The 13,265-nt window shown below is 38.6% G+C and overlaps 1 protein-coding gene and 1 pseudogene across 4 annotated transcripts in view; both read right to left on the minus strand.

Moving 5' to 3' along the window:
• Positions 1–13,265, minus strand: part of HECW1 (HECT, C2 and WW domain containing E3 ubiquitin protein ligase 1) — a 443,378-nt gene that overhangs the window by 81,615 nt on the left and 348,498 nt on the right. For all 4 annotated transcript variants that reach the window (XM_043873248.1, XM_043873250.1, XM_043873249.1 and 1 more), the window contains 2 exons: positions 12,105–12,226; positions 10,048–10,233 (listed from right to left, as the gene is read on the minus strand). In XM_043873248.1, coding sequence (XP_043729183.1) covers positions 10,048–10,233; positions 12,105–12,226 — 308 coding nt within the window. The remainder of the gene's footprint in view (positions 1–10,047; positions 10,234–12,104; positions 12,227–13,265) is intronic.
• On the minus strand, positions 6,058–6,480 carry LOC122674736 (annotated as a pseudogene).

Below are 13,265 nucleotides of genomic sequence, written 5' to 3' on the forward strand. Positions count from 1 at the left end.
GGGTTGAATGATTGGATCTCCTTGCTGTAAGGGACTCTCAAGAGTCTTCTCCAATACCACAGTTCAAAAACATCAATCTTCGGTGCCTAGCTTTCTTTATGGTCCAACTCTCATATCCATAGGAAAAACCATAGTTTGACTAGACAGACCTTTGTTGGCAAAGTAATGTCTCTGCCTCTTAACATGCTGTCTAGGTTTGTTCTAGCTTTTCTTCCAAGGAGCAAGCGTCTTTTAATTTCATGGCTGCAGTCACCATCTGCAGTGATTTTGGAGCCCAAGAAAATAAAGTCTGTCACTGTTTCCATTGTTTCCCCATCTATTTAAAAATGAAAAATTTTCCTTAGTTTAATTTATTTCTCTTCTAAAACAACTCTTACATTATTTTTTAATTCATGAACTTTTATTATTTTAAAATAAATAATAAATACATTTCTGCTTTATTACCGCTGCTTTTTTATCTTCTCTAAGCTATTAATTTGAAAACTTTTTTTATATTTATTATTCTTGTTTGATAATACAAACCAGTTCTGCTAATCCTCTGAGTATAGCCTCTCTGAATTCCATGTTTTATTAAGTATCACTCACTTGCATTTTCAATAATTTCTTAATGATTTATAAGGCTTAATTTTATTTAAAATCCAACAGTCACACAGAGTATTGTTTTGAATTTTCAAATAGCAAAGATTTTGTTTTTAATGGTTGCTTTTAAACTCATTATTTAAAATTTGGCTTTATTGTCTGTGCCCATGGAATCTGAGTATTTTCTGCTTTTTTGCTTTCTTTGTGTTATAGAATGTTATCACTTAGAAAAATAGTCCATATGCTCTTGAAAAGGAGTTATAAGATCCATTTTTTAAAAAAAATTGAGTTTATTTCCAAGCATTTTATTCTTTTTGTTATGAGTTTAGATGGGATTTTTTTTTTGCATTCTCTTTCTAATAGTGCACAGAAAAGCAACATATTCTACATATTAATCTTATATCCTAAAAATTTACTCAATTCACTTATTAGTTCTAATAGATGTTTGGTAGAGACTTTAGAGTTTTCTATATATACTCTCACACCACCTGCAAATAGTGAGTTCTACCTTATTTTCTTCCATTTTTTGATGTTTTTTAATTTCTTTTTCTTATCTGATTGTGGTGGCTAGAACTTATAAGACTACTGTAAATAGAAATGGCAAGAGTGGGCATCTTGGTGTGTTGTTTCTGGTCTTAAAGGAAAATCTTTCAGCTCTTTATCACTGAGTATGATGTTGGCTATGGGTTTGTCATAAATGGCCTTTACTATGTTGGGATATGTTCCCTCTACACCAACTCTGATAAGAGTTTTTATCAGAAATGGATTTTTAAAAGATTTGACAAAAAGATTTTGTCAAGTTCTTTCTCTGCATCTATTGAAATGATCATGTGCTTTTTTTCCCTTCCTTTTGTTAATACGGTGTATCACATTGATTGATTTGTGGATGTTCAATCATCCTTGCATTTCTGGAATGCATCTCCCTTGATCATGGTATATGATCCTTTTAAGCTATTGTTGAAATTTATTTGTTAATATTTTATTCAGCATTTTAATCTATATTCATCAGAGATACTGGCCTGTAACTTTCTTTCTTTTTTTTTGTAGTGTCTTTGGTTTTGGTATCAGGGTAATGGTAACCTTACAGAATGAATTTGGGAGTATTCTTGCCTCTTCAAATTTTTAGATTAAAATACCTAGGAATAAACTTAATCAAGGAAGTGAAAGACCTATAACTCTGAAAACTATAAAACACTGAAGGAGGAAATTGAAGATGATATAAAGAAATGAAAAGATATCCCATGTTCATGGATTGGAAGAATTAATATTGTTAAAATTTCCATACTACTCAAAGCAATATACTGAATCAATACAATCTCTTTCAAAATACCCATGACATTTTCCCTATAACTAGAATAAGTAATTCTAAAATGTATATGGAACCACAAAAGACTCAGAGTTGCCAAAACAATCTTGAAAAAAGAACAAAGGTTTCCAAGCTCCCTGACTTCAGACTGTTCTACAAGCTACTCAAAACAGCATGGCAGTGGCACAAAAACAGACACACAGATCAACGGAACAGAAGTAAGAGCTCAGAAATGGACTCATGCACTTATGGTCAATTAATTTATGACAAAGAAGACAAGAATATACAATGGAGAGGAAAGATAGTCTTTTCAATAAATGATGCTAGGAAAACTGGATCAGTTCAGTTCAGTCACTCAGTTGTGTCTGACTCTTTGCAACCCCATGAATCGCAGCATGCCAGGCCTCCCTGTCCATCACCAACTCCCGGAGTCAACTCAAACTCATGTCCATCAAGTCGGTGATGCTATCCAGCCATCTCATCCTCTGTCGTCCCCTTCTCCTCCTGCCCCCAATCCCTCCCAGCATCAGGGTCTTTTCCAATAAGTCAACTCTTCGCATGAGGTGGCCAAAGTATTGGAGTTTCAACTTCAGCATCAGTCCTTCCAATGAACACCCAGGACTGATCGCCTTTAGGATGGACTGGTTGGATCTCCTTGCAGTCCAAGGGACTCTCAAGAGTCTTCTCCAACACCACAGTTCAAAAGCATCAATTCTTCGCTCAGCTTTCTTCACAGTCCAACTCTCACATCCATACATGACCACTGGAATAACCATAGCCTTGACTAGATGGACCTTTGTTCGCAAAGTAATGTCTCTGCTTTTTAATATGCTATCTAGGTTGGTCATAACTTTCCTACCAAGGAGTAAGCGTCTTTTAATTTCATGGCTGCAGTCACCATCTGCAGTGATTTTGGAGCCCCCCCAAAAAAAGTCTGACACTGTTTCCCCATATATTTGCCATGAAGTGATGAGACCAGATGCCATGATCTTAGTTTTCTGAATGTTGAGCTTTAAGTCAACTTTTTCACTCTCCTCTTTCACTTTCATCAAGGCACTTTTTAGTTCTTCTTCACTTTCTGCCATTAATTTACGACAAAGAAGACAAGAATATACAATGGAGAGGAAAGATAGTCTTTTCAATAAATGATGCTAGGAAAACTGGATATAGCTACTTGTAAAAAAATGAAATTAGATCATTCACTAACACTGTATACGAAAATCAGCTTAAAATGGATTAAAGACCTAAATGTAAGACCTAAAACAAACAAACAAAATTCTAGAAGAGAACATAGGCAGAACACTAACATAAATTGTAGAAATATTGTTTGGGGTTCTGTCTCCCAAGGCAGAAGAAACAAAAGCAAAAATAAATAAATGGGACCTAATTAAACTTAAAAACTTTTGCACAGCAAAGGAAACCATTGATAAAATAAAAAGATGCCTACTGAATGGGAGAAAATATTTGCAAATGATATGACTGATAAGAGCTTAATATCCAAAATATATAAATAGTTCATACAGCTCAATGTTAAAAAAAAAAAAAGAATCTGATTAAAAGATGGGCATAAGGTCTGAGGAGATATTTTTCCAAAGAAGATATACAGATGGTCAATAAGCACATGAAAAGATGCTCAACACTGTTAATCACCAGAAAAGTGCAAGTCAAAACCATAACGAGACGTGTCCCCTCACTGCTGTCAGAATGGCTAATGTCAAAGAGTCTGTGCTGGCTAGGTTGCTTCAGTTGTGTCAGACTCTTTGCGATTCCATGGATTGTAGCTCACCAGGCTTCTCTGTCCTTGGGATTTCCCAGGCAAGAATATCGGAGTGGATTGCCATTTCCTTCCCCACAAAAAGTCTACAAACAACAAATTACAGTGAGGACATGGAGAAAAGAGGACCCTAGTACATTGTTGATAGGAACATAAATTGGTGCAGCTACTGTGAAAACAGAATGGAGGTTCCCCCAAAAACTAAAAATAGAGCTATCATGTGATCCAGCAATTCCACTCCTGGGCATATATCCAAAGAAAACTGAAAATAGTAATTCAAAAGATACATGCACCACAATGTCCACAGCAGCATTATTTACAATAGGTAAGATACGGAAACAACCTAAGTGTCTGTCAACAGATGAATGAATAAAGGAGATGTGGTACACACACACACACACACAAACACACACACTCAGCCAAAAAAAGAAAGACATTCTGACATTTGCAACAACATGGATGGATATAGAGGTTATTATCCCTAGTGAGGTAAGTCAGATAGAGAAAAAAATACTGTTATATATGTGTTGTATGTTATCACTTATATGTGGAATCTAAAAAATAAAACTAATTAATGAATATAAGCAGAAATAGACTATCAGACACAGAAAACAAATATACTTTTGTTTTGGTTGCCAGTGGTGATAAGGAAGGGGGGAGTGGCAAGATAGGGGAACAGGATTAAAAGATATAATCTACTATGTATAAAATGAATAATCAACAAGGATATATTGTATGACACAGAGAAATATAGCTGCTATTTTATGATAATGGTAGATGGAGTATAATCTATAAAAATACTGAATCACTATGCTGTATACCTGAAACTAATATTATATTTCAATTATACTTCAATTAAAAATAAATAAAAGTATATTTTATTAAAAATCATATAAAATCTGCCATTTTAATTATTTTTTAAATGCACAATTTCGAGGCATTAAGTGCATTCTCATTGTTGTGTGGTCATCACCACTATTCATTTCCTAAACTTTTTCACTTTCCAAAACTGAAACTATGGTCCCATTAAAGGAAATAACTCCTCATTCTCTCCTCCACCCTGCCCCCAAGTTCCTGGTACTCTCTATTCTACTTTCTGTTTCTATTAATACAACTATTTTTGATATCTCAGATAAAAATTGTATGCAATTAAGGTCAATGTAAGCTTTATTTTAAATGAAAGAATTAATGTATGTTCCATTAACAGGAAAGCATTCAAATCTTATTTTGTCTATTTAATCTATTGAACTGATGGATATAAAACACATTTTCCCACTTTCTGCATTTCTTCATTTCCTTTGCATTTCTTTTTCTTTATATAATATGTATCTTGTTCTTTGGCTCATAATGTATATATGATTATTGTAATTTAATTGTGCCCCTGATGAATATAAAATCTTTCTTTGACCTCACTTTAAGGATTTAGGTTTCAACTCTCCTTTGTATGATATTAATACACCAACACTGATTTTTCTTATTGTTTTCATACTATATTAATATTTATTTTTTACTATTAAACACTCTAAATTATCTCTTAGGTATGTCTTATTTAAAGCTGTATTTGTTTGGTATTAAATCTGATAGTAGCTCCTTTTGGTAAGGAGATACCATTTCCTATGTGGAGTTCTAAGTTTGTAAGGAGTAACAAGCTTATCCTATTTCCACTTGCTGCCACAACTGTTATGCTTGGCTTTACTGTTGTCATTTGAGTTTTAGTATTCTAATTTTCTTTGCTTCCTTGTGGATTCTTTTGTGTGTCTTGATACAAACACTGTATTTTGTTTGATTTTATCTGTTGTAGGAATTCAAGAGGGAAAAATCTTGCTTTAAATGGTACAATGATTGCCTTTTAAGTTTGTCAAGTAACTATATTTAGCCTTTGTTTTTCAAATTATCCACTTGACCTTCCCTTACACCCAACTAGGAACTTAGTACCACTTTCTTTGCCCTGCTCACCTACCCACCTTTTGTTTCCTCATCTTTTATTTTTTCCAGTGATTTTCATTTATTTTATTTTTAGTAATAAATTTTTTTCTATCTCATACATGATTGAACACATATTTTGCTTTAAAATTAACAGTCACTATTGAAGAAACAATGGTTTATTTTTCTAATCAAGTGACCAAGCTGCTGAATCTTAAGGCCTCAAGAAGTGTTGCATCTTATTATTTTCATTGAACAATAAGACCTTCTATTTTGACTATTCCTGTATATATCAATGTTGTTTTTTCAGTGGTTTCCATTTGCCAGTCTTTAACAGTTTCTCCAGTGGTTTCCATCTGCCAGGTTTAACATGGTGGCTAATACTTTCAGGGGATTCTATCAGGTGAACCCTCATTTCCAGTGCAATAGCTGTTGGCAATCTTTCATCAAAAGTCCATCCATTTGGACTTCTCTATCATGGCTGGCCAAGAAGTCCTGTTTTTGCAGTCAGGGCTTTATTCTGCTGAATATGATATTCCTAAAATCTCATAGATATTTGTTGAGTCATTTTTAAATACTTCTGTAAGCAATGATCTGAACAGGTGGTCTCTTCAGGTTTTACTTCTTTTCTTGTAAAGTCTTTTAACACAGTCCAAAAAGCAGGTTTCTATAAATTTACTGTAGGTCCCAAGAAATTCCTTAAAATGTTTTATCTGATTAGATTCTAGTAGTTGTGCAGCCATATTCTTTTGGTACATTATTAGTCACCTTTTTTGATGCATGAGTTTCCTTTCTGTTCTGGAAACGTAGTTGTCCAATCTTTCCTTGAATGTCTCCAGTAAGGCCTGATTTCTTACTTAAGGATAGGCTCTCGCATCCGACACCATAAGAGGCTTGGGGGCTGTGTTGCCAGTTGACTCTCTGTTTCCTCATCTTTTTAATTCTGGTCCAGGGATACTGATCCAAATTGTTCTTATATGAGTATTCCATTTTTATTATACATATTTTCCCATACTTTATTGAGCTTTTTCAATAAAAAGCATTATAATTTTAAAGCAATTATTTACATTTATATTTGTGCATTTGATTGATTTAAATACCTATCACCAAAGTTTTTTAATGCTATGATTTTCCCATTATTGATTTTCTTTTCTGTATCATTTGTGAGCCATCTGGAGAATGGCTTTGGCGTTTTCTTAGGGCAGGCAAAAGAGTAGGGTGAGTCCTGAAGTCTTGCACATGAGGTTTTTTCCCTACTGTCTTCACACTTCAACAATTTTTTTCAGAAATGGGATTATTAAGCAGCAATCTTTCTCATCAATAACCTGTAGTCATTGTTCTGTGGCTTTCTACAGTTCGGTTTTATGGATGGGGAGTTTGAGGTTTGTCTGATTTTTAATTCTTTTGTAAATAACTTTCACGTTATTATGGCTGTATATTGATAAGATTTTTAAAATCTCGATTTAAAGACATTCCAGAGTAGCATTTATTTTAATTAATTTTACTGTAACTCAGTGAGTCTAATTAATCTGCCCATCTGAACAATCTGTTGTAGATCAAAGCTTTATTTTCAATATTTAATTAATAATTTAATATTTAGTTAATATTTACTTATTGTTACTGTATCTATTATTTTAATTTCTTCTTCAATAATATCTATAAGCTTTTCATCTCACAGAGACTTAGTGAGGGCCAGCTATGTGCCAGACACTATTATAGGCCCTTAGAAGTTTCATCAATGAGCAACACAAAGACCACTGCTCTCAAAGAGCTTAAAATTCTGCCAGGAGAAACAGACAAAACAGTACATAGAACAAATGTGTAAACTATACAGTGGAGCACACAGGCCAGGGATCTTAAGGGAGTTTGTGATATTAAATTGGTTCTTGCTGAGAAAGTGAGATACATTTTTTTTCTTTTTCTGGTTTTCATATTTTTTTTCACTTTATCCTTCACTGGTTGCAAAATGGTACCTTCTCTGTGCTTTGGGGGCTGCTTCCATGTTCATATTCTATAACCAGGATTCGATTTTACATAGTGTCATTTCTCCTTTCTTTTATCCCTACGCTATTATATTTTCTTGTTCCATGAAATCTTAAACCATTTATCCAGCCCACATCCTTTTCTAGTTTTAAACTGTAGTAAGAACACTTAACATGAGTTTTCCTTTCTAACAAATGTTAAAGTGTAAAAAATAAAAGAAAAAATTTAAAGTGCATAAAGTACAGTACTGTTAACTATAGGCACAATATTGGATAGCTGATCTCCGGAACTTATCTTGCATAACTAAAACTTTATACCTGTTGAACAGAAACTCCCTACTTCCTCCTGCCCCCATCCCTCGGCAATCACCGTTTTACTGTTTCCATGAGTTTGACTGCTTTAGATCTCTCATATAAAAGGAATAAAGCAGTCTTTGTCCTCCTGTGACTAGCTAATTTCATTTAACACAATGTCTTCCAGGTTCATCCATGTTGTAGTATGTCAGAATCCTCTTCTTTTTTAAGGCTACATAATACTCCTTTGTATGTATATACCACATTTTCTTTATCCACTTATCCATCAAGAGACATTTAGGTTGCTTCCATATCTTTGCTATATGATTAAAGCTGCAAAACCCACAGTAGTACAGATATCTCTGCGATTTTGAGTTCTGTTCTTTCGAATCAATACCCAGAGTAGGATTGCTAGATCCTACTCTGGTTCTGTTTTCTTACGTCTGGTTTCCTGTGGCTTGTTTTCTATGTGTGGATTCTTCTTGCTCAATATAAGTCATGTGTGCTTGTGCCATTGTGTAGATGATAAACAGATACCTTTAAAATATTTATTTCTATTTTCTGAAGAAAATTATACTACAAGATGTGCTTTTTCTCAAGATAAAGACTGTTTCCTTCATGAAGCGGGTCTTCAGAGGCCTCTTATTCTTTGTTGTTATATGTATATTCCTCAGCAGAGGCCACCTCCATCTCACGCCTGTCACTGACAGGCTGTCACCTGTCCCACCTCCTGAGCCCCACCACCTCCCGGATGATGACCATCCTCCACAGCTCAACCCTGGAGCCAACTTGAGGTTCACATGCAATCTCTATTGATGCTGGGCTGAGGCTGCGTCCACCTTCCCCAGGTTTTCAAGATGACAGGTGAGTCAGGTGCCATTTTGTCTTCCTTGTGGGGCTGATGTGCCTTCCAAGGCACCAAACAGCTCAGCCCAGGCCTCCTCTTCCTACATGGCGCACCCTGAAAGTGAAGGCTGTTGACTCTGAATGGGCTGACAAAGTGAGAAGCACGTTGGCTGAGTGACAGACCAGAAGATGGTCTAGTGTTCTGGAACTGGGTCTGTTTCTTTTGTATAGAAAGCATGTTTCCCACACCATGCTTCACTGTCATTCTCCCAGTGGAGGCCACATCTGGTAAATAAGAGTAGATTCTGTCTGTGGTGGGTTTTCCACTACACAAGGCGCCCCCTGCCAAGTTCATCCCTGACTGCAGAGCTGGTCATAGAGATTCATTGTACTGGCGGACTTGCATCAATTAGAGGACACAATCTTTCCTCCCATATTCCAGAGGGCTCGGGTAATGGGACATGACAAAGTGTGGGTGAGGGGTTTCTGGTTCCCAGGGCACTGTGAAGCCTCATCAGCTGACTTGGGGAACTGTGTTTTGCATGGTCATAATCACAGAGGAAGAGAGCTGCATGACGCAGTTTCCTGTTGAAACACATGTTTGCTGGCAACACTCCTGATTCTTTTGACACTAGAAGAGGGAAGGAGTCTCTCTACTAAAGTTTATAAAAGATTACACAGGAACGATTCCTCGGTAGCCTGTTTGACCTGTCCTATAAATACACTGAAGTGATTGATGGTGATTAAGAAACAGCATTCTCACTTTAGCTGACTCAGCTAGGCTTCTACAGCATCCCTGGGAAGGACCAGTTTTGGTTAATGCCACACAAAAGCAAAATGCAAGTCAGTAACACTGCATTGGCCCAATTCACCCTGTTTTAATAGGAACTGAAGGCTTATTAGGGAAATCACAATGAATAATTTAATAATGTCACTCCTATTTAACTAATAATTTCATCCTCTGAGAGGGAACTAAGGAGGCAAAACAATAGAAAGGTCATTGAATAGAATCTGGTTTCAAGTTCCAAATCTAAATTAAGAAATGTGGAGCCTGTAGTTCTCAATTGTGTGTGAAAGTGTCCCCCAGCCCTCCTCCCCACCCAGGGGACACATAGCAATGTCACAACTTGCTGGAGGTGCTATTAGCATCGGTGGGCAGGAGTCAGGGACATTTGGAAACATTCTAAACATCAAAAGACAGAAATCCGGATGTGGAGTTACCCTCCCTTCCGCCTGGTGGCCAATAGCGTGTCTCAGGAACAGACTTTGATCTCCTCATCAACCTCCCTCCTCACCTGCTCATGGGTCTTCTGATGTAAGGCCCCAGCAGCAGTCACGCTCACCTTTCCCTGCTGGTCCGTTTTGATCTCCCAGCCCCGGGGCAATTCCAGCCGCGTGTCCGCGAACATGTTGATGAAATTCACCAGGTCTCGGTTGTGCTGGTAGCGTTCAAAGTTGCGCGCATCCCGCCGGACTTTGAGGATCATGTGCTTCAAGCAGGTGCTACTGGTGAACACTCGGTAGGCACTCTGAGATGTGGTCCAGGCAGATGGGGAAGGGAGTGGGGATTAGGAGAAACACAGACCAAGCATACTTTGAGCACTTTAATAGGATGTGATATGGTTGCTACACAGGGATTTATTGTGAGCCTTGAGGAGGAGGCCTTGGAAGCAGAGATCTTGCTCGAGAAGTAAATACCTGCCCACCGTGAACACACATGGACCTCTTTGCAATATGACTCTACCACTGCTCCAGCATCCGAGGACACTGTCCAACTCCCCTGCATCTCAAGTTCCCCTCCCCTTCCTCCCTCCCCAACTGACTCTGCCCCAGGCTGGTTCTGCTCCCCTGAATCTCCTTCGCACTCTCTGGGCATCTCCTTCCTCTCCTCCCTCTCCTCCCTGGTTCCTCCTCTGGCAGAATACTGGAGTGATTTATATAGATGGAAAAGAGGAGCAATCCCCTGGAGAATGGAAAGGCTACCCACTCCAGTATTCTGGCCTGGAGAATTCCACAGACTGTATAGTTCATGGGGTTGCAAAGAGTCGGATACAACTGAGCAACTTTCACTTTCACCACATTCAAGAAGAGCAAGGATGAACCTGTGCTGTCAGAGGAGGAACCAGGGAAGAGAACTTGCAGGACTCGATCTCCTCAGGACTGCTCCCAGTGTCCAGAGCATCACGTGTGTTTCCAGTACACTCTGTTCCTCCCAGAGGACAGCCTTGTCCTGTCACATTAGACTCATCTTTGTATGTCTGCTGCCCAACAAAATGGGGAGCTTCTGCTGACCAGGTGTCACCCTAATCTGTCTTTACATTAGCACCTAGATCCGTGCCTGAACTGCAGGAAACATGTGTCAAATGAAAAAAAAGCAATGACTACAGTAATACCAGGATATCAGGGGGGCTTCCCAGGTGGACGTCCCTTGTGGCTCAGATGGTAAAAGCGTCTTCCTACAATGCGGGAGGCCCAGGTTCGATCCCTGGGTCAGGAAGATACCCTGGAGAAGGAAATGGCAACCTACTCCAGTACTCTTGCCTGGAAAATCCCATGGACAGTGGAGCCTGGCGGGCTACAGTCCACGGGGTCGCAAAGAGTTGGACATGACTGAGCAGCTTCACTTCACTTTCAGGTGGCACTAGTGGTAAAGAACTGGCCTGCTAACACAGGAGACTTAGGACTTGGGTTCGATCCCGGAGTTAGGAAGATCCCCTGGAGAAGGGCATAGCAACCTACTCCAGTATTCTTGCTTAGAGAATCCCATGGACAGAGGAGCCTGGGAGGCTACAGTCAATGGGGTCACAAAGAGTCAGATACGACTGAAGCAACCCAGCATGCATGCATACCAATATCATGTCACTGCTTTCTTGATAATACCAAAAAAAAAAAAAAAAAAAGAGAGAGAAAGCTAAATATGTAAAAATCACATTAAATTCATCATAATCAGGTTATTTGATAAGCTAATTATATGAAAAGGAAACCTATTTATCTATTTTAAACTTTCTTTCATGAAAGTGATTTTATAAAATGATTCAGGTTGAAGGGACTCTGTCAACTTCCTAATTTTGCCCCTTAAAAATTTTAGCTATAATAAAAATGCATCTTTGTTTCCAAATACTTTCACTGACATTAACCCATTTGAATCTAACAAAAACCCAAAGAAGATACGGCATTCCTAAATCGAGCTTTTCTCTTTTGAAGAGACTCACAGAGAACAAAAAGGAACCATCTTTTTTCTCTTCCTCTTCCCTGCCCCCACCCCTCACCACACCCCACTCCACCCCCTTGCCTGAGTTAAAATGCTATCCTCTTTAATCTATCCAGTGACTTTGCAAAGTTGTGTTTCGGGTCTTGCCAGAAGCCAGGCCAGGCCCCCTCTGTGTGTGGGAACACTCACATAATTGGCATGCAGTACAGTGAAGAACTCAGGGTTGGTGATGAATTTGACCGCTGGAGACTGTAGCAGCAAGGTGATTTTTTGTGAATTCACTGGAGAAAGTGACCCATCTCTTCTCAGATCTGGAAGAAGTGAAACAAAGCAACTGAATGCATTGGAAAAAGATCATTTCAATTAGAGGACTTCCCTTTTGTGGCACTAGCAGCCTACAAGCCTTCACCAGAATTGCTGGGGAGGATTGTTGATTTGAATGGTGATCTGACCAGTGTCACAGTGATGGCCAGGCGTGCTATCACTCTGTCTGTCGGTTGAGACTCATTATTTCCCAGAGTACTCCAGTGTAACTTCAGTTGGATCAAGCCCTTGAATAACTCGTCCCTTTTATCCCAATGAATTTTTCTTATTTTCTTTCTAAGTTGCTCACTGTAGCTATGTCAGTTTGTTTGCAGAAAGGACCGCAATCCTTCCTCTCCCTTCATCCCCATTACTATGAGACTTTGCAGCCTCTCCCCACGTTAAATCAAGCTGGCCTTGAGTTTTGCTTTAACCAACAAAATTTGCCAGAGGTTCTGAGCGAGGGTTTTGAGAGGCTTGTGGGTCCCCATTACTTTCTCTCCCTCATCAAGAGAACAGCCTGTACAAGATGAAAAGCCATGGGGAGCAGGGACAAGCCACCCTGGCTGAGGCCACTTCAGGCCAGCCAGCCTGCGGCCGATTCCACAGCTGACCAAGGAGGCACGTGTGAGCCCAGTGCCCTAAGGAACCACCTGGCGGAGCTCAGCTCAAACTGCCCACCTGCAGAACTGGGGCAGAGGGTAGTTAATATGCATTGCTGTGAGCTTCAGATACTAAGCTTTGGGATAATTTGTTACACAGCAAATGTCAACAGATCCGATACCAAACCCCAAAAGGAGTTTTCTCTTCCTTTTCCCTCATATTTCCAATTATTCCACCACCTTAGCAAATGTCTCTCAGCAGTCAAACAAAGGAATTAATAATAGAAAAACCTTAACTAGTCAGTTTAGTTAATATATCTGATAAAATGATTAGAATGGGGGCAATTAAAATTGTTGGTGGAACTATGTATGTGTATTTAAAAGAGGGCATGAAGTATCCACTCTTCTGCTTTACAGAGAGAGCTGAGACCTGGCAGGATGCAAA

This window comes from Cervus elaphus, chromosome 18 (genome assembly GCF_910594005.1).
Source record: "Cervus elaphus chromosome 18, mCerEla1.1, whole genome shotgun sequence".
Lineage (NCBI taxonomy): Eukaryota > Metazoa > Chordata > Mammalia > Artiodactyla > Cervidae > Cervus > Cervus elaphus.